General features: G+C 31.7%; 1 protein-coding gene across 1 annotated transcript in view; it reads right to left on the bottom strand.

Moving 5' to 3' along the window:
• The window catches only part of LOC130452382 (titin homolog), an 83847-nt gene that overhangs the window by 20338 nt on the left and 42291 nt on the right, over positions 1 to 21218 (bottom strand). The window contains exon 2 of the mRNA XM_056791628.1: positions 11220 to 11312. Within this exon, the coding sequence (XP_056647606.1) occupies positions 11220 to 11312 (93 nt within the window). The remainder of the gene's footprint in view (positions 1 to 11219; positions 11313 to 21218) is intronic.

Below are 21218 nucleotides of genomic sequence, written 5' to 3'. Positions count from 1 at the left end.
GTTGGAATATAGACCAAAATACAAAGCTAAAGAAATAAGATACAGATCATGGAAATGAGATATCTAAGGATAATATAAATTAAAATGAGATCGGAAAGGATTAAATATGAAATGGATAGGTTTCCATTGAAATTAAAACTTTATTTTGAGATATCAGTATAAATCTGAGTTCATCAGCAGATAAGTTCTTCTTTGAAAACAAATATGTATTTCCAGAAATAATCTGTTAAGACGAATACATCTGTATCTGCGCCGATTGTGATAACATGAAACATTGAAACATCATCGAATCCTCTATACATACCGCAGTCTTCTGCAGGAATATTTATTGATTGGTTATATCTATCAAATATAACATCTATTTTCTTAATGCCAGGCAAAGTTAATATTTCCATAATTTTTTTGAAGAAATCATCAAAAGTATTGAACTCATTTAACTGAATTTTGTGCCATACTATAATTAATGTAAACATTGAAAGTGTTTAAATTTATTAAATTTTGCTGAGAGCTTATACCACAATTATTATTTTTTTACGTCAATAGATTTAGAAACACCCTAAATTATGTGCAAAGGGAGAATTGAAGGGAGCGGGAAGGCTTGCTTCTAGCGCCTGATCTATAACATTTTTCGTGCGACGCAATAATTTGACAGTTTTTTTGGGTACAAAAAGTTAACCTCACCATTTGGGATGGTGCATTTAGGACCAAATAGAGGTTTCAAAACGACAAATTGATAATTAGTAAATCATATGAAAAAAAAGTAATTATCACACCCTTTAAAAGTTGTTTACGGTGACGGTTGTGTTTATCTGAATCGTTGACTATATTTTTTTGTAAGTTGAGACGAGAAGCGTCAAAGACGGCGTGGGAGAGAGGAACAGTACTGTATATGTTAGTACTAGTACAGGCAGAACTGGAAACTACTTGGGAGGTCAAGCAGGAAACCTCTTTATGTATCGGTTCTCACGTACAGGGTGTGTCTAGCAAATGTAAATAATAATAAAAAAAGATTAATATTTATCAGAAAAACCTAGAAACCATTTGGTATTTTAACAGATTTATTTACCGTTAAAACTGTATATTTATTCAAATTTTATGACTTCATTGTGAAAAAGATCATAAAATTTTAAAAACAATATGTAAGTATTTAGTTTCTGCAAAATGTCGACATAAAACAATGTTATATTGGTGGTCTGCGAAGCAGTAGATATGATCGTCGAGGATGTATTAACTCGGCAAACAACTTTTTATTTTAATTTAATTATTTAAAGTACATACTACAAAATTAATTAAGCTGTAACATGTACGAACTCAAGTTTACTGAATATTTGATGGCTTCGTATGGTTAGAAGAACTTATTTCCAATTCTAGAAATTCAAACAAGTAAATAAGGTATCAATTAGTGATAAACGACTTTATTTACATACAGAGTGAGCCAAAAATGTAAAATTGCCATTAGACAAAGTAAACACATCGTGATCGAACAAATTTTCATTTAAAATGAAATTAGTTGTTAAAATGATATCGATCTAGTGGCCGTCATATCTTCATGGCATTCCTGAAACTTGGATATTGCCTATCTAAATGTCAGCGGTAAAATATGTCTCTTGGAATAATACTGATATCACGGCATTTCAAAACTAAAGTTTTGTAATACAAAAATACACCATTTCAATAAATCATCTCCATTTAAATATAAAATACTTACTACGCATCAATTTTTTTCTATATTCTCCCTTCTAAATAATGTCTACTCCAGCCTAAACAGCCATCACTACACTACAACAACTAATTGTGATTTTTCTAAGGCAGTACTACGATTTCAAGGGAACACCTTTCGCATTTTTAAGTCATACCTTACCAGAGAAGTCAGCTTGTAAGGGTTGATACGACGAAGACCTTTTGCAAGCCAATAGAATGTGGAGTACTCCAAGGTTAAGTACTAGGCCCTATGTTGTTTTTTCTGTTTATAAACGACATCGCCTATCTGGACATCAGTGGTAAAATATATCTTTTTGCAGACGATACCAGTTTCTTTTGGAGTAGCCCTAAACTCACGACAGTTCATACGACCATATCTAAATGCGATTCTAATGTTCTGTGCCTTAATGTTGCAGGCTTTTCTATTAATAACACCATCATTAACGTCGTTGAATCTCTAAAATTTCTAGAGCTTGTTGTTTTGCGCTGAGATCAGTTTCCAAAGAACTGAACTTATCCATCTCCTTAACAGATTATTATACCTTTTTCGAGTCGCATCTCCGATATACCCTTTCCTTCTGTGGTGCGACTCAATTTGAGCAAATCTTCAAACTACAAAAGAGCTATTAGATATTTATTCGAACTAAACAACAGAGCTCACTGCCGGGACTTCTCTAAAAGATTAAAAATTTTGAATCTTCATCTACTTTATCACTTTGGCCACTTAGAAACGCGGACGCCTTACCTACCTACTCCACGTTCAGAATTAGTTAAAGGCTCAATATTTGACAATGCAAAAAATGCACAATTACTTGCCAGATAGTAATTATTATCTATTACTATTACTTATAATTTTGTAGTTTGTCTTGTAATTTTGTAATCCTGTAGTTTTGTAATTAATTGTAGTTTTCTTCTGAATATTGAGATTTTATTTCTATCTTTATTTAAGTATTTTTACATTTTTACAAGCTTTAATCTACAAATTGTAACAATTTTTTGTCAATAAAGCATTGCTCTCCATCTCTATCATCTGGTGATAGTTCTGGAAGAGGATGACATGGAATATCTCTTCTGTGACCTCTAATGGCATGTATGACAGATTATTCCATCTTATTGAATCCATGTTCTATTAGTGTAACCTTAAAACTGATGTTAGTATGGTTGCATAGTTAACAGCCAAGACATCCCGTCAAAATTTCTTGTCGCTTCAAATATCACAAAACTGGAAAAATCAGCAGCTTGCGAATGCTGCTGGAGAGAAAGCATGAAGCTGAGGTATTAATAAAGAAGTACTTAGACAGCTGAGTAAAGATCGAGAACTTCTAAATACTATAAAAACAAGAAAAGTCAGTTATTTCGGGCATATAATATCAAAGTACCAAACATCGCATCCTTCAGATGATGAAAAAGATGAAGAAGATGAACGGGTGGCAAAAAGCTGTTGTTGCTACTAAATGTTAGAAACTAGAACGGATTAGAAGTAAAACAATGATTTAGAGTAGCAACAGATAGAGACCAATTCAATCAAATTGTCATATGGCTTAAAGATACGTACGACAATGAAAGAAGAAGAAACTTCTTGCAACCTTTTAGCAGCTTTGGAGGTAGTGGTAAAATGCTTTGGAAAGAAATTTTTCGTCACCGAATTCGTTATACTCCTCATCTTTCCCTAAATATTACATATGAGTAGGAGAGAAGCTGTTTCAATAAGAAGCCTCCTTATTAACCAAAACGATCTCACAGTTATTTAATATCGACAGAGAATCGTTCTGTTAACCAAAATCGAAAGACTGGATGATTAGAATTTCTGACGTCTCCGATAATTTGAAGAATTTTCACTCTGTATTTCGCTAGAGCATATAGATACGTTTTCGTTTTCAACTTCTTGTATAATTCAGTAATTTACTTTGAGATATTTATGATGTTTGGTTAAAAGTCTGTGGATATTTTAACCTTCTACTGGTTATAAAATAGTTCCGGTCATGGTCATAGTTCAAATCTATTAATATAATGATGCCTAGTAAATATTTTTCATCCTATGATTAATTTTATAAATTATTTCAATATACCTCAACCTTGAAACACAAATAGAACATTTTTCATTAATTTTTGTTTATGTATCGTACATAATGGTACGTAATATATTTATTTCCATTATGTAATAGAATACATTTTAAGCTACACTTTGAGCTGTCTGATTAAACTCCAGTCGTTTGATTTCTCATCAAAAGGTAATACAGTTTTTTAAGGAAAATAACGAAATAATTTTTTATCAGTTTCTCGATAAAAAATTATCTTTGTGCCTGAGGAAAGCAAAATTTTTTCTTCCAGTATTGATACTGACAATTCTGATGCTTTTGTAGAACGATTTAAATATTTGCCTGGACAAGTAGTCCAGAGAACAACGATAAAAATATGGTATCACCTCAGAATTCCATCAAGACGCGTTGATTTGTGTGACATTTTGGAATTCACCCTTCACTGCAAAATCTAACCTATGCCAATATGTGCAAATTCTTTTAAGGGATGAAAATTAAAATTGTCAAAATTCAATAAAGCAAAAGCATTTGGAAAGTTAAAAAAACATTTGTAGAATTAAAATGAAGATCGTTCGATGTTTTATGATAATATTCATGTTTTTCAACCCTTAATCAATGTATTTCAACTCAGATATTTCCAGTGTCATACCGATTTTTTTCATAATGTAAGCCTAACTTATACTCCAAAACGATTTGATAGAAAAATTTATAATCTATTGGACTAAAAAGGTTTGGAATACATTGAACCCTATATTTTTAAAAGGGAAACGTTCAAAGGGCTCTAAAACCGTAGTAGTCACACGCTACTGTGAATTTTGGAAGGTTATATTTCGATAAATTCTGAAGTTAAAAAAACATTTTTGATTAAAGAAAACCCAAATTTATGTACACCAGCAGTTTTGTAACCATAATTTTTTGAGAATCAAGCTCTTTGAACCGTTCAAACTTATTGATCCTATTATTTGTATTCAATTAAATGGATTTGCAATTTTATTTCAATTAGGGTGGTAATATCAAGGGTAGAAATGACGTTTTTTTTTATGAAAGGAATTGATTCAATCTTATTTTCGTCGTGACTTCCTTATTTTAGTATTACAATGTCTTATATAGTCTCATTTGAATGGTTTTTTGAAGTTGTTCAAAAAAGATTCGATCCTTTTTTCGTAGAATCAACAGTTTTTCAATTTTCCAATTATTCAAAATCTATGGTTCACTAAATAAGTTCCACCTTTCATAAATCATAACTCGGTTTGCATTAGATCTCTAACCAAAATAAGAGAAAATCCTTACAGTTTTCCTATGCAATTTAAAATTTTTGAGTTATTTGTAAAATTTCAATCAATAATGAATAAAAAAATATTGATTTTTCGAAAAAACTCCTTAAATTAATTTGTGCAAACTATCGATTTCTACGTTAGTTTGATAGAATGTTACAACTCCTTCACCCCAAAACACATTTCAGCATATGAAAGACTTTGATTCTTAAGGTATTTGATATCTACTGTTACAATTTCAAGCAAATCGATGCGTTTTGATGGAAATCTGTGGTGAAAACTGTTGTTCACTGGACTAAAAATCATCTAACTCATTTTAAGCATTTTACTTCATCAGACATACTCTGATATACTATTTGAAAACATATTCTTTGCATATAAAGAAATAATGATATGGATTGTTTAAACTAATGATGACGCAAAAATTTTCATTCTTTCATCAATTTTTTCCATTCTTTCTTCTGCTGTATTGCATTCCTTTGTCTTCCTACACATGTTATCGATTAATATATACATATCCTTAATTGATAAAAATCAAAAGCAAAGTAATTCGAGCTGTAAGAGCTGTAGATTTGTATCAACAACAAAATTCGCGGTAACAGGCAAAAAGGGAAATTTTGTAAACTAGTGCAATGTCCTTATCCTATTCACAAGCAATCCAACGAACTTCTTTTTCTCCATCTTTCATGGTCTACTAGTTCCATAATTTTCCCGAAAAAGGAAAGTGGATAAACATCTATTAGGACTAATATTAACCAGTGGTTATTTCCGATTGGTTTTCTCAAAAACGGGAGTTTAATTTTTTAAAAATCAATTCCAAGTCATGCGTGAAAATAAAAGAAAAACGATTTAACTATTTAAACAAGACTAACTTTCTTTGAAGTTGAGGATATTATGTGTTAAAATATAAGTTCGAATTATAAGTTCTAATTTTTGAGAAAAAATTAAAATCTTCCCGCCCTTAAATGAGAAGTTACTGATATTTGCTAGAGAGTAACAAGCTTATATCGAAAATGTTTCGAACTTTCACAAACATAGAAAAATTAAAAAGTCTATGAATTAATCACTATCTATGATCACATACTTAACAACGAGGTAACATTCTTTTAATTTGAGGTGTAGAGATTATTCTTTTCAGTGGTTCAATGGTTTGTTATTTTCTCCGCCAATGTACGCCACTCCATATAATTGTATGGTCTAAATCTCACCCTTATAAGGAGATAATCGTTGCAATTATAAGGAATCCTAAATTTTCTAGTAACTAAATATTAACATAACCTCATTTTTATATTAATTACTACTTACAAGTCAACCGGATATAAGTAAACATCTTAATTAAAGCATTTCATTCATTAATTTTCATTTTAATCCTTCCGATTTAACCGCGTAATAAAAAATGGTTAAGAAGTAAGTCCAACATCCGTTCGTTATGTAACATTATATCGGCTGCATCCTAGCGCTCCATTTTCCGATCTGCGAGAATTACACCACATATACTTTCTTACAAACAACTTCGTATCTCGGTTCTTCGACATTGAACCTTGTTTGAACGTAATGAAGACCGTGGTAATGAACTTTCATTTTCTCAATGACATTATTATAAGGTAAAATGGTTTATTACGGTTGTTTTAGCCTCGAAATTATGTTATAATAAATAATAGAATAATAATCTACCGTTAAATGAGGAAAGAAAAAACTGGAATGTTTCCTAAAAAATTGTTGGAAAGGTTGCTACACAAAAATATCAATCAACAAGCATCACTATACGTTTTAACTGATGTTTTAACTTTATTTTATTTTTATTGTTTTTAAAATGATTTGCAATGTCTCAATTTTCGAAAATGTCCTTTGGTTATCGGGGTTTTGGCCTTTCCAAACCTTCGTCTTCCTTTAAGCTAATACACGTTTGCATTCAACATCAAAATTTTTCATATTTTTATATATATCGATGTTTTCAGATCTCTATCCTGCCATAGGTCATCTGTCAGTTCTCCCCTCGGCATTTTCTTATCTACACCTTTTCTCCGGCTTCTTCGTGGTCTTCCTCTTATCGTTTTTCCTTATATTGTCCACTTTAGGACATTTGTATATCCTTGTATATGACCATACTAGATAGATGTTATCGATTAATATGTGCATAATTCCAAGTATCTTCCTTATTCTGTCATTTCTTATTTTGTTTTTTCTGGCTTTACCTGCTGCTCTTCTCCAGAGGTCCATTGACGTCGTCATTAGCATTTTTTTCTAATTGTTTCATCTGCCATATTTGTTTGGTTCCATAATATTTAATTCGTCTTAGATATAGATTTTCTGTCCAGATAGATACTCAAATATGATCCCGATAATTGATAGATCTACTTAAGGGATGCTCCCCTGTCTACACGTGCTTGTTTCATCCCAAATCTCTAGCCAAATCTAGTGAGTTTTCTTTAGTTTTATCCTATACGAAGACTAAGACCAAATCTAGCGGAAGTGGCAACCTTTAGGGATCATGTAAAGCATAAAATGTTAAAAAATCTAAACAAAGCCTCCGTACAAAGAATATCCAATATTTTACAATTTTAAATGAGGGTCAGAAGATGCTAAAATTCTCTCTCAACGCATGTTCAGATATATTTTCCAGCTTATATTGATAAGTTCTGCCATCTTCAGGTTGTGGTCGGAAAGTTTTCAGACTACCCTCGTAGTTTATCGTCGCAATTCACTTTGCGGAACAATCTGGTCATTTTGATAGCAATTTTTCACTGTACTATTCAAGTTAATGACTAAATTTTGAATAAATAAAAAATTTTTTTTAATCCCACTGTTTCAAAACAGTTTTGCAAAATTTAATTAGTATTTCGATGATAGCAAAAAGTGAAATCAAATTGCTCGTCTTCAAGGCAATAAACAAACAATTGAATCATGTCTAACAACATGTAAACCTAGTTTTGTCACCTAGATAATTCAAGACACAAACACGAAATTTTACGTTGCAATAAAATTTTCGAGGTTACTTGCTATGTGTACTACTTAAAAAAAAAAGAGTTGTAAGCGCTTTATAAAACACATGTTAAGAACACATAAATCGCATAATCGATTAGCAGTTAAATCGACTTGTTGCCAATTCCAATAATCGATAGGCTGGATAGCCGCCCGTCCGAACGGGCGCATTTACAATTCAAGTTTGGAATTTACATAAAAGTTGAAGAATCGTTAAGCAACGGTCCATATGATTTGATATTTATCTGAAATAATGTTATTTTCACGAAAAATAGTTTTTATTAGAAGTACGTCATAAATTGAATTAATATTCTATTTATTTCAATCCAGAAAAGCTAAGCATTGATTTTTCAATAATTCAAATACAAACAATTATTACAAAGAAAAATGTTTTCTGGTGTTTAGTTTCAAGTGTGGAAAATCTAAAAGAAAACGAACGACGTCAAATACCTGCCAAGTTTTGGTTTGGAACACATTTTCAGTGACTTAATATTTTCAGAAAGGAGTGAATTCAGAATTGTACACAAAAGGTTGATATAGTTAGCGACATCTGGAAATTCTGTAACCGCTATGAAGAAGTGTGTGCTGGATCCGGATTAATGCAGTTCACAAAGAAAAAGCATCCTGAAGGTCTGCTTTGGTCAGATATGGCAACTGCTCATTATGCAAAGGACGTCGTGGGAGCTTTTGCAGAGTTGAATATTCGGTTTATTGAGAAATCTGGGAATATTTTTAATGTGTCTCAACTGAGACCAACTGAACGTTTTTAGCGGAATTTGAAACGAAACATATATTCTGAAGATTGGGAAGCAGCTACACCTGAAGAATTAAAAAAGAGAATTTTGAGTAAATACAAACATAATTCAATGCAACATAACGAAAATTAGGAAAGCACTATACTCACACCCATGTATAGAATGAAGACAAAGCCAGATTAATGAGATATGAGAATTTCAATTAAGATGTTTCGGTAAAGACAATGAATAAATTTAACTATTCTGGAGTGTCAGTATCACAAAGCAAAATTAGAATCTACAAATCATGCGTAAGAAATATGCAATAAAGCCAAAACAACAACAGAAAAAAAAACATGAGGACATCTAAAATGAAAACGTTAAGAACAATAGAGGTATTGAGTCCCAAAGATAGAATGAAAAGGCAGGATATTAGAAAAAAGTTGGGAATTCAGTATGTGGTGAGATGGGCTAGGGAACATTAACAAGGTTGTACAGATCATGTCGAAAGAAAACAGAATTGTAGGACAGAAACCAATCACCATAAGGTAGACCATAAAAAATTAAATAAGATCTGGAACTCAACGTCTTAAGTAGAGCTCAAATGGATGCTGGAAATCTGGAATTCTAAGCCTGTTTTCAGGGATAGAATCTTGATTTCAGTCGTGAAATATGAATATTTAACACTCATATTCACCTTTTTCCAATTTGTTCTGAAGCCTCTGTCAATCAAACGTAAAATGAGAAGCATTGAAATAATCTCCACGTAAGCAAAAAATTGTTCAAATAAACATTGCCTGATATACAGGATAGCTTTTCCAGTAAAGACGAGACAGGTTTCCAAGCGAAAATACCAGGGCTCGAGTGTTCTGACATATCAAATGTTTAATTGAGCTGCGTCAGTGCAATTAGATTAACCTAAATTCGTTTCGAGGTTATGTTTTATTCATACTGAATTCACTGCTTATTATTATTACACTAGTACGTACAATACAATACCTTTTCATTCGATGACAAAGTTATCGACTTAAGAAGCTGAAAGTTAATTGAAATCATCGGTCTCACAGGGCGATAACTTGATGGTTCGTTGGAAGAATTCATTAGACAAACGACATGTTTATACAAGGATATATTTTAGATCAGAAAAACTTACGGAAAAGTACTAGTACCTCTAGTACTAAATAGAGGAATGCTAAAGAAAAGGAAATTACATTCACTAGCTAGACTTTATAAAAATAATAAAGTTAAAAAATGTTAACCATATCTGGAGAGGACCACAATATATTTCAATTAGTTACAGTGAGATATGTATTTTCGTAAAGTAGATTGACTTTTCTAATATTATTCGCTTTATTCAACAACTTTTTGCTAAATTATTGACAAGAAAATTGAAAAGAATTGTCAATAAATGAAATTAAGATTGAAAACCTACGTATTGTGAATGTTTAGTAGCCGTCACCTTGGTCTAATAGCTACTTCCAGTAAAATATTTAAGCGAATTCATTCATAGTATAGAATTTTTCATTCATAAGTTGATTTCTTGTTCCTGTTGCAAGATTCTATTTTTGTCGGATATACTTGGAAATTGCAGAAAGAATGCGCCATTATTTCTAAGTACTACCATCGACACGGGCGCACTGCGAAATATACAGAATGTTTTAATGCGATTTCGCACTATACATTGAATAAATAATAATGTTTTAATACAGAGTGGTACTATCATATGAAAAGTATCATATGATTTCTAAAATGTTTTTAGTTCTTATATTCCTCAACTTGCGTTCTTCTTGTTTTTTTTTATATTCTTTGATATACTTAGTAGTCTATAGGTATATACGAGGTGTGATTTATAAATATGTTTTCTATCAGGAGTTAAGTTAAAAAAGTATTTCAAAAGCTTATGTATTGTTGAAATATTTCAATGGATATGTCACTGAGACAAAGATTCCGATTTATCAATGCAAATAGTAACCTATCCCTCCCAAAAAGGACACGTCAATCAAAGTGGAACATGAAAGTAACGATCCTTTTTCTTTTGGATCGTAATCAGAATTGATTTCAAAAGGAAATAACTAGAAACTCAGGATTGTATAAGGAGGTGATTCGCTAGTTTTTTGCAACTAAAAGTCATCCTGAGTACCCACTTTATTTATCAGATTTAGTATCATGTTCTTTCTATAATGGAAAATGTGCTTAAAAGCGTTCCAAAAAAGTTTTAGCAAAAATGTTCTGTCATGGACTAAATTGCTTACCATATTTTGCAACAGACTAATCCAAAAATTTATGTTACTCATGGTGAATTGTCTTTATTTCAGGTCTCAAGGTGAAAATTGAGGTTATTTTGAACTGATTGAAAAACTGATTGAAAAAAATCATCGTACTTTTTAATCATACCTTTTAGTTTACGCTCAGAGGAAGATATGAATTAATTTGTGAGCTAAAAGTTCTGATACTATTGATAAAGTGGAGAAAAAGAGAAATTATCTTACCTGATAAAACTAGTTGTGGTATGAAAAACAGAACTAAAAATATCAGTACCGGGCCTGGTTCCCTTAGTCGAGTCCACGCCGACATGGCGCGTCCTGAAAAATAAAAAAAATCCACTAGAATTAAATTAAATAATAAATTATTCAGTATATGATTTGATACAAATGTAGTTGCTCGTTATAACAAGATGAGTATGTAATATTGAGAGGAATAAAATTTTTCTTTCACCTCTTTATAACAGATTTAAGAGTAACTAAATATAACCAAGTTCTTGATATAACAAACATTTACTTGTTCAATTCTGATTCTTTATATCGAGGTTACATTTTTCTGTGATTTTTGTACAATATACTATTTATTTCTTTAATTTCTTATTTCTTAGACCTTCTGATATATTTATGTTACTAAATATTCTTGGCTTTAGGTCTCTTCTGTTTCAAAATGAGTTTTTTTTGTTAATTTTCATCTTTCTTTTAAAAAATTTTTAAAAAAACTAATTTTGAACAGAAGAGACCTAAAACCAAGAATATTTAGAAACATATACTATTTATTACGGATGCTGTAAATAGTATATCAGGAAATTGATTAATTTTTATCCATGTTTTATATCAATGATCCTATTTCAACGAATTTGAAGTATTCAAACCAAATTTGGAAGTTTTATTTAAATTTACCACATAATAACATTTATCGACCGTATAAACAATTTATTCTTCAATTATTTATCTATAACCATGAGTTTTTCGAGAAAATTATCTTAGTACGTGATTTATATTAACTATAAATTTATATAATGGGTTGCTATTATTTTAATTTTGCTCTGGTAGATCATAAAATTCAACGAAAAGCCTAAACGCGTCGCTGTTATTTGTCTATAATCTATGTTCAATATCTTTGTAATTCCATACTCTATTTTCATGATATGAATTTAATGTAAAAGTCTTGAACGATTGGTTATAAAAGCACTGCTACCACTATACAATCACTAAACTGACTGAGGAATGTATGGAAGTTATCGTCTTCAAAGACCTTGACATTGATTGCAGCTCTCCAAACTTGGGACATGCCGAAAAAATTGCCAAACTTTTTTGGACAGTTACACATAACCAATTGTAGAGAAATGTAGAATTATATGGAAGTCTGTATCGTGTGGTCCCACCATAAGAAATTTAAATTGTATTTTGGAACGAAAAGTCTTTACAGATATTATATCCAAATGTTTGGGTAAAATTTTTTACTCCGACTTCATAGTCTGTGCCGATATCTGTACGAACAAAAGTCTGTATCGTGTAGACCCACCATAACCTGTCTACATTCGTTTAGTAGGCGTTTTAGTTGCTGGAAAGCAGTGGTGGTAGAAACTACTTGCTCAAGTAAATAGAAATTGTTTCTATTCAATTGACTAAACAGTTTACTAAATTAGGTACTTACGCAAGTTCTAAATCAAGTTGTTTTCACCATACAGGTAACAAAATTTAGCTACTTGATTTAGTAACTAGCTTTAGCTATAGTGTGAACTCGGCTTTAGCGACAGCGCTTTTTTTTTAAGAATATGTAAACGAAGTCAAGCGGTTATTACTAAATTCCTGGAGCTCAAAACACCTCAGAAAAATTGCAGGAGCATTTACAGTTATGATTGGTTGAGGACTGAAAGATTTTGCATTTTGACGCATATCAATCAATCGTTTCCACTAAACGTATACGGGTAGTAAATATTAGTTTACTATCTATGAGTTTTTTGCTTGAACAATTGATAATGAAGCTTCCGTACATATTATTAACCTTTTAAAAAACACAATAGGGAAGCTAGATCGGCGGATAATAGCAGACTCATTCAATTTGCATATTAAATATTTGCAAATTGCAAAGAAAACACTACAAAAATTAACTTAACAGTGTAAAAACGATAACAGTTAAACTAATAAGCACTTTTAAATATTCCACGTAAAGTACGAAATTGTACGGCACAATATAACGGTTTATTAATAGGTCTCTCGATATTTCGAAATAAAAAAAATAGATAAGACCATTTCACAAGCCATTGATTGTGGAATCCGAATTGTTTAACACGCTCGAAGAATATAAATTGTTTATTTTTTACCCAAAATACTATTTGAAACCATTTATAATACGTATCCATTATAGACAATATTAAAATACAAAATAGAGCGTGTACAAGGTGACTCTATGTAACGCAAAATAATAGGTATCAAATAATATATACATTATACGAGGTTTGTTAAGAAATATAAATATTACTAAAGAAATGAAGATTAGGCTAGTTAAGAGAAGATAATTTACGTTAAGGATGTACCAAAAGTGCATCAACACCAGAAAAAATTGCAAAACCTCAAGCCTTCTTTAGTTTGAATTGACGTACGAGGATGGTTCTAAAAGGTCGTGACTCTTGACACTTTTCCCATCGAATAGTCATTAATTGCCGACATTACCTCTTCATTGCTGGATCTGGGAACAGAAAATTATCCGAGGGGGCTTAATCTGGCGAATAGGGTGCATGAGGTAGCAATTAAAACGTTAATTCATTAATTTTGGCCATTGCAATAACGAATGTGTGAGGAGCTGGTGCATTGTCTTGATAAAACAACACTTTCTTCTTAGCCAAATACGGCCGTTTTTGCTTGATTTCTTCGCTCATTAAATAAGTTCGCGTAATACTCGCCATTGATAGTTTCTACTTTTTCAAGACAATTAATGAAAATTATCTCACGCGCATCCCAAAAAACCGAGGCTTGACCTTGCCTGGAGAAGGAACGGCCTTGGCCTTCTTTGGAGCCGGTTCTCCCTTTTCAGTCCATTGTTTTGATTATTATTTTTGTTTCTGGTATGAAATAATGGACCCAAGTTTGATTCACGGTTTTGAATCGACTCAAAAATTTGGCTGTATTTCTGTGAAAGATTGTTAAACATTTCATTTCAGCTTTTATATTGATTAGGTTAAAGCCTTTCAAATGAAACAAGGTAGCATCTTCAAACTTGAAACATATGATGTATAGATTGTGTACTTTCTAATTCAAGCAGCTCCCGCCATCTCTAGGTCAGGCCAGGTACTTGGGGGAGCACGCCACTATATAATAGAATTGAGTAAAAATAAAATAGGGGTTGATCTATGAGAAAAAGATCAGAAGAAAGTCCAAGAGCGGTTGAAACTTCCTATAACTAATTAATATACTTATGCAAGTCAATGTATCAATTATATTTTGGTAAGGGACGAAAAAAAATTTAAACGTAAAGACTTGTATCTATTAAAGAAGCTAAAAGAGACCTAAAATCAACACGATTTATCAACAAAAAAGTTCCAATATTAAATCGGTTTCAAAATAATTTTGAAAATAATTTTCATTGAATGTTGGCACGTGGGTCTTCTTTCATCCCCGGCACCCTAATAGATTTCACAATGGACGTATTGTGAAATGAAGATTAACATCTGGTCTTCATCATCTGTTGCCATTTATATACTTTACAAAGACCTTTTTATATTTTGAAAATATTCTAGGAAGAGAAAAGGAAGTTTGTTCAGTTAATATAGGGAGACCGTATGCTTTTATAAAGCACATCATACGTTATATAGAAAGAAATTACGTTAAATTTCAGATAAATTTTCTTATATACAGAGTATTAATTATAAACTTTGTTTCTATTTATTTCTTTTGTTTTTTCTAAATTATTCTTCTTCTCAATAAAACAATTAGGGTGGTAAAGCAATTAACCTTGAAATTAAATCGCGGTAGAAACATTAAAACAAAATAAACTGTTACACAAGATTATAATCAACACCTTATATACCATAGAACCTCGAGTTTGAGCTCACGCTGAGACTAATTAATAGAGTTATCGGTCAAGTGTCAAAAACAGCGGAAGAAACGGTCATTAAATTTATTTTTAGTTGACGAAAGGTTTGGTGGCATTTATGTAAAATCATTGGCGTCGTAAAGTACATGTTTTATTTAGAATTTCGTACGAAAATACTAAATACTACCCTATATAAACAAAAGAAGCGATATTTCATATAAAACTGAATATATTATGTCTTTTTATAAAAAAAAAAAATAAAAAATAAGCACATAACTAGATTTGGAATTAAATTGTAATTATACCGCTTTTTATAATATTCACTGTGAAATATATCTATCAATTTTGCAACAAAAACTTGTTTTCTCGTCATCGTACATCTACGTCTTCTTCTTTCACTCACTTTACTATACTTTCCAACTGTTTCTTATTTCTTACCAGGCTTGTCTGTTCTCCTTCTGGTTCTCTCTTCTCAAAATTGTGCTCTCTTGGTAATTCTGTTGGTACATATTTAGAAGTGAGGCTCCACCCCAAACTTACTCAAAAAATTTTTTGCTGCACTTCAGATAGGGGATAAAATAAGTTATGTTAAGATGGGGGTAATATTTTTTTAATATAATTTCAGTTCACTGATTCATGATTTGTTTATACATCAATAAGAAGTTATTTTATTTATTATATGAATTATCAACAATTACAAAATAATTAAAAATTACATTTAATATGATCCACGAAATTATAAGTATGATTAACTGTCACGTCCTTGATACCTATAATTATGGAGTGTAGAGAAGGAGTAACATCTCTTATGGACGGTACGTTTAAAATATGGTCTGAATTCTGTAGGGATAATACGTGACGCTGATTGTACTATGGGATTGAGATCTGAAGTTAAACACTTACTGTATAAGAAATTATCAAAGTTGTGACTGACGTTTGATTATATTCATGTGAAAAGCTGTGCAATCCTTAATATCTTATTAGATTTTTATTTTTTACTAAGAACTTGATATATTTCTGTACCTGCTTGCATAAGCTAATTACCAATGATATTTTAACAAAACTACAATTATATTTGTTGCGGATAGAGTTCAATATTTTATTTCTATGAACCAAAATGTTTTATTTTCAATTATTTTATTATTCTTATTGATATTTTTATATGACTATAACTATTATATTAGTTTCTAATGAAGTTCAATATTTTATTTTTATGAACCGAAATATTTTTTTTTATTATTCTATTATTTTTATTGATCTAATTATATCGCTATAATTATTATATTAGTTACGGATAAAATTCAATATTTTATTTTAATCAACCAAAATGTTTTTTTATACTATTTAATTATTGTTACATGATTCTACTTTTTTTCATATTAGAATATATGTATTATCTAAACCAAATAAATAGCTAAATAATAAAGTTAATTTAACGAGATTCTGTTTTGTTAATCGTTTCATTGTTTTAATACTACTAATTTCATTATCACGGTGCATTATTTAAAGCATTACTATACAGTTATTTTCAAATCAGCGCCTAAAATTCAAGCGAATACCCTCTATAATCAGCGCCACCTATTTATCCATCAAAAATCGGCTGACATTTTTTAACCCAGAGACGTTACTCCTTCTCTACACTCCATACCTATAATATTAAATGGAAGAAATACATAAATATTTCACGATGAGCTTCCAACGATTGACCTAACCTAATTTAACCTAAACCTTTTAGTATATATGGGTATTAAAGACCCTATTATTCTGTAGCATTTGGGATCCGATGTTTTCTTTTATTTTAACATCCCTCTTCGTTATCAGCACTTCTATATAGTTGAAATATTCAAATTTGTCAGCTTAATATTACGTTCTGAAATGTCTAGTTTCCTTCTGACTCTTTGATCTGCTTTAAACTAGATGTAAACTAAAACGCAGTTAATACGTACAGGGAAACTCGTTTCCGTAACTTTTCGTAGGAAGAGCAAGGCCGAGAAAGGCAGAGCAAGTCAGGGCAAGGCAGAGCAAGGCAGAGCAAGGTAGAGCAAGGCAGAGCAAGGCAGAGCAAGGCAGAGCTAGGCAGAGCAAGGCAGAGTAAGGCAGAGCAAGGTAGAGCAAGGCAAAGCAGTACTCCACCAAATGTGGTATTTTACGGTCGACAAAAGCCACCATTCGACGTTTGAAGCCTATAGTCCGTTAGAGTCTAAGTCTCTATTCCCTACAGCATTACCGACCATATATAGTATTCAAATATTCGTGGTCTTAACTTCAAGTTCAGGTTGTTGCAAAGACGAGATATCATTTTATTGAAAGTTGCCAAAGCTATTTATATTTGGCACTTTATCTTTCAATTTGTGATTAGATCGTGTGTAATAATACTCCCAAGGTAATTAAACTTTGACATGTGTTCAATTTCAATGTTGGCGTCCATTAAGTTCTAGGGAAGTGCCATTGCGGGGTTGCCTGCTGAGTAGAGTTAACTGTTGCAGATAAGGAGTTTTCCTTTCTCTTCCACAGAATCGGATTGGTGACTGATTAATTAGGTTAGGACTAAGGATTTGAGGCTGCAAGCTTTGTTACAAAAGAGCTCTAACATCCTTTCACCAGCCAGTTCATCCAGTACCTTTTTAAGTAGCATTACATAGTCTGTTTTCATTCGGTAGTTAAGCTTTGCATTACCATTTGTGCAGATCTGTACATCTGTAGTTATTATCAAGATGCTCACTTTGGTCTGTTTAATAGAAAAGTACTTAGGGGAAGGATGTGGCTTTCAGCCAGATACCTCGTCTTCTTTATATCATTCTGGAGTTTTTTATTATTTTCCTTTGAAATTATACTCATGTGGAAAGTGAAAAATATTGGATTGTTGGGAAAGATTAACGATTGCGATTTGGTCTTAACGAGACGTCAAATTGTGGATGTGAAATAAATTTTTATCCACCGTATAGAGTTAATAGAGAAAGTGTGTTTAATTGTATTGAATATATATCGACGATTCACCATGGTCTTATTAATTAACGGGACCATCTGTAATATTAAAGTTTTTATTCCTAAGAGTGCTCTCATAATTTCTCGATGTCACTTAAAAATTATCTTTCCTCGGTTCTTTTAAAGCTAGTGACTTGCTATTATCATGAAAATAAAAAAAAACTGGCCGACCTAACGGACCGTTTTCTTTTGCTATTAACAAAATTGCATGCCTGTAGAAGACAAAAAAACAGTAACTGTACTTATAGGTACCAAAAACCTTTCCGTGCACGCTCTGATAGATACGGATATTTCTTACGTGTAAACAATTATTTTTATTTAAACAATGCAAACAAAAGAGAGCTGTGATGGATGTTTTCGTACATATATTTGGAAATATTAACGGTGGTGTCTTAATCACAAATACGGTTAGATATGAATAGATTTTGATTTTTTATTGTTCCCGTTATAGTATCAACTGTTAATTATAAGTTCAAAGTTCAAATACCCAAATTACAATAAGTGGTTGCCGAAATTATGAACATATGGCAAGCGGTTGTTAATTTTTTTTACTATTCTACACCTTGCATTGATCTGTTGTGTTTGTGATATTTTTAGATCAAAAAAGAAATGGCAAATAACGCCTTTATACGCGCTTGCCCATGAAGATCCAGAGACATGCCAAAGAGCATCACCTAGCAGGAACTATGAACTTGAAGTGAACATCAGAACATTAGCTGACGAGTTATATGAAATGTTGATTAAACTGTACGGTACTAAAGTTACCACCAAACGTTTTAGCCACCTCAAGGAAACGATTGAGGATAAGCTACGGTCAGATGAGCAGAACATCAGACGGAATTGAGACGAGAGACATGTTGGAATCGGCGACTGACTTTATGATTTATAACAGAGAAATTGAGGAAGCAAAAACACGGTTCGTGAAGGTTTGGGTATGAGGAAGCCGTTGAAGATATCAGTAGGATTTCCGATCAAAATCCATCTATTCTATGAACCAATTTGATAGGAGATAAAACCAGATGCTACTGGCTCAATCCGGATTTCAAGGGGCAATTAATAAAATGGCCTTTACGGTCTTACTTGTATCATAAACTCAAGGTCAAGGCAATATTGACCGCCGATGTAATTGTTCCTGTAAGTGAACAAAGTTTGCTAAGATGTATACGGTGTGTTCAGCTATATTTGAGCAGGTCTGGGTTTTTGTTTCTGGTACACGATAATGTGTCTTCTCAATATACAGTTCTTGGTCTAATGTTGCGTAATATTTTTTGTATAACTGCCCTATTTTGATGATCAAATAGACGAAGATTGATACTTCAAAATATATTTTGATATTCAAAGAATCGAAATACTGTATTAAAAATATTTTTAGCACGTTTATGCGTAAACAATCTCTTTAACACCAATAAAAGTGAAATGTTTAAAGGCGGTTGTACAAAAACACATTTTCAATCAAAATAAAATTCAAAAGTTTAAAAGAAACTTATTATTTATATCATACAAATCGTCTGTTGAAAAAACTTTTATTTTCAGTACGTTTGATAGCGGAATCGTGACTAGGTCTTCAAAACCTTGCTGCGTATCTCTATATTTAGCATCGGTTGCTGCACGATTCTTTTAATCTTCAACGAGATGACATCCTTTAAAAATATGGTTATTTGAACCACCCAACCCGAACGACAGTGAAAGTGATACGGTCACAAAAACGCAGCGAGCGGCCCTTTTGTACCATACTCTCACACACAACTAATTGTACTACCTACTCGGGAAATATTAAGAAATTAACATACATATGCGTACGATTTCTTTTTAATAAAGGCGTGAAAAAAATTTCATTTAGCAATCGGAGAAAACAACTTACACTTTTTTTAATACATTTTATTTTGTAATATGGAAAATATTATAAGACAGGTAGTTTTTTTATCCAAAACGTTGGTGAAATCAAATATTGTTGTTAAGTGATAAGAACAGATTGATCCAATAATTTTTAGACCCGAAACCTATTAAAGGAGCAACAATATAAGAGCCTCATTTAGAGAGAGTAGCTTTCCATTTCTAGACATCTGTAAGTGACAGTTTTTTGCTGTAGACCTTCTTGAGTCAGATTATTTACAATAATATTTCAATGAAACAACGTTCAATCAAAGTTATAAGTTTTATAAATAGAACCAGAACGAAATTTTCACGGAATTAGTTTTATTTGTTAACAATAATTGAAAAAAGTATGCTTGACTCAAGATGTTGAAGTGAATTTATTTGGTGATAACCTTAAAATTGTGAACACTTTGGAGCTCCATACACTTTTCCCAGTTCGATCCGTTTTTATAATAAGAATTCTCAAGGTCCTCAAAATAGCAATTAACTGCTGACATCAACTCTTCATTTTTTTAAGTCTGGGAACAGAAAATAATCCGAGAGGGCCAAATCTTGAGAATAGGATGCATGAGGTAGCGATTTTAACTTTAATTCATTAATTTTGGCCATTGAAATAACTGATTTGTGAACTAGTCCATTGTCTTAATGACACAACACTTTCTTCTTAGCCAAATTCGGCCGTTTTTGCTTGATTTCTCTGTTCAAACGTTGCAATAAGTTTGCATAATACTCACCGTTGATAGTTTTTTCTTTTTCAAAATAGTCAATGAAAATTAGTCCACGCGCATCCCCAGAAACCCCATGAACTTGGAACGGTCTTTGTCTTCTTTGGAGCCAGTTTTCCCTTTTCAATCCATTGTTTTGATTGTTCTTTTGTTTCGGGTATGAAGTGATGGAGCCACGTTTCATCCATGGTTAAGAAATGACGCAAAAATTCGACTTTATTTCTGTGAAACAAAGCCAAACACTTGAGAAAACATCTTCACGATGCTGCCTTTGTTTTTTAAGATTTGAAGCATCTCATAAACTCTATATAAAATTTAATATAGGGTTAGTAAATTTCTCAGCTCATTTCAGGCAGAACCTTCACATTTGAAATCTTGGAATGTAAAGGGAGAAAATAGAGCAAATTGTACGTGCTGTTGATTACAGCAGCAATACGAAGGTTTTAATGACTAGAATAATTTATATAGTTGAAGACATGGGAAGAATAAGTGAAGAAAACCGGAAAAAGTTGTTCTTGCATACGTAAGAGTAATGGGGATGCGACTAATTAACTGTAACCTTTGGATCGTATTAAAATTCTTACTTTTAAATAATTTTACTACAGA

This window comes from Diorhabda sublineata, chromosome 1 (genome assembly GCF_026230105.1).
Source record: "Diorhabda sublineata isolate icDioSubl1.1 chromosome 1, icDioSubl1.1, whole genome shotgun sequence".
Classification (NCBI taxonomy): Eukaryota; Metazoa; Arthropoda; class Insecta; order Coleoptera; family Chrysomelidae; genus Diorhabda; species Diorhabda sublineata.
The sequence above is the reverse complement of the archived record's forward strand: the minus strand, read 5'-3'. Positions and strand labels throughout refer to the sequence as shown.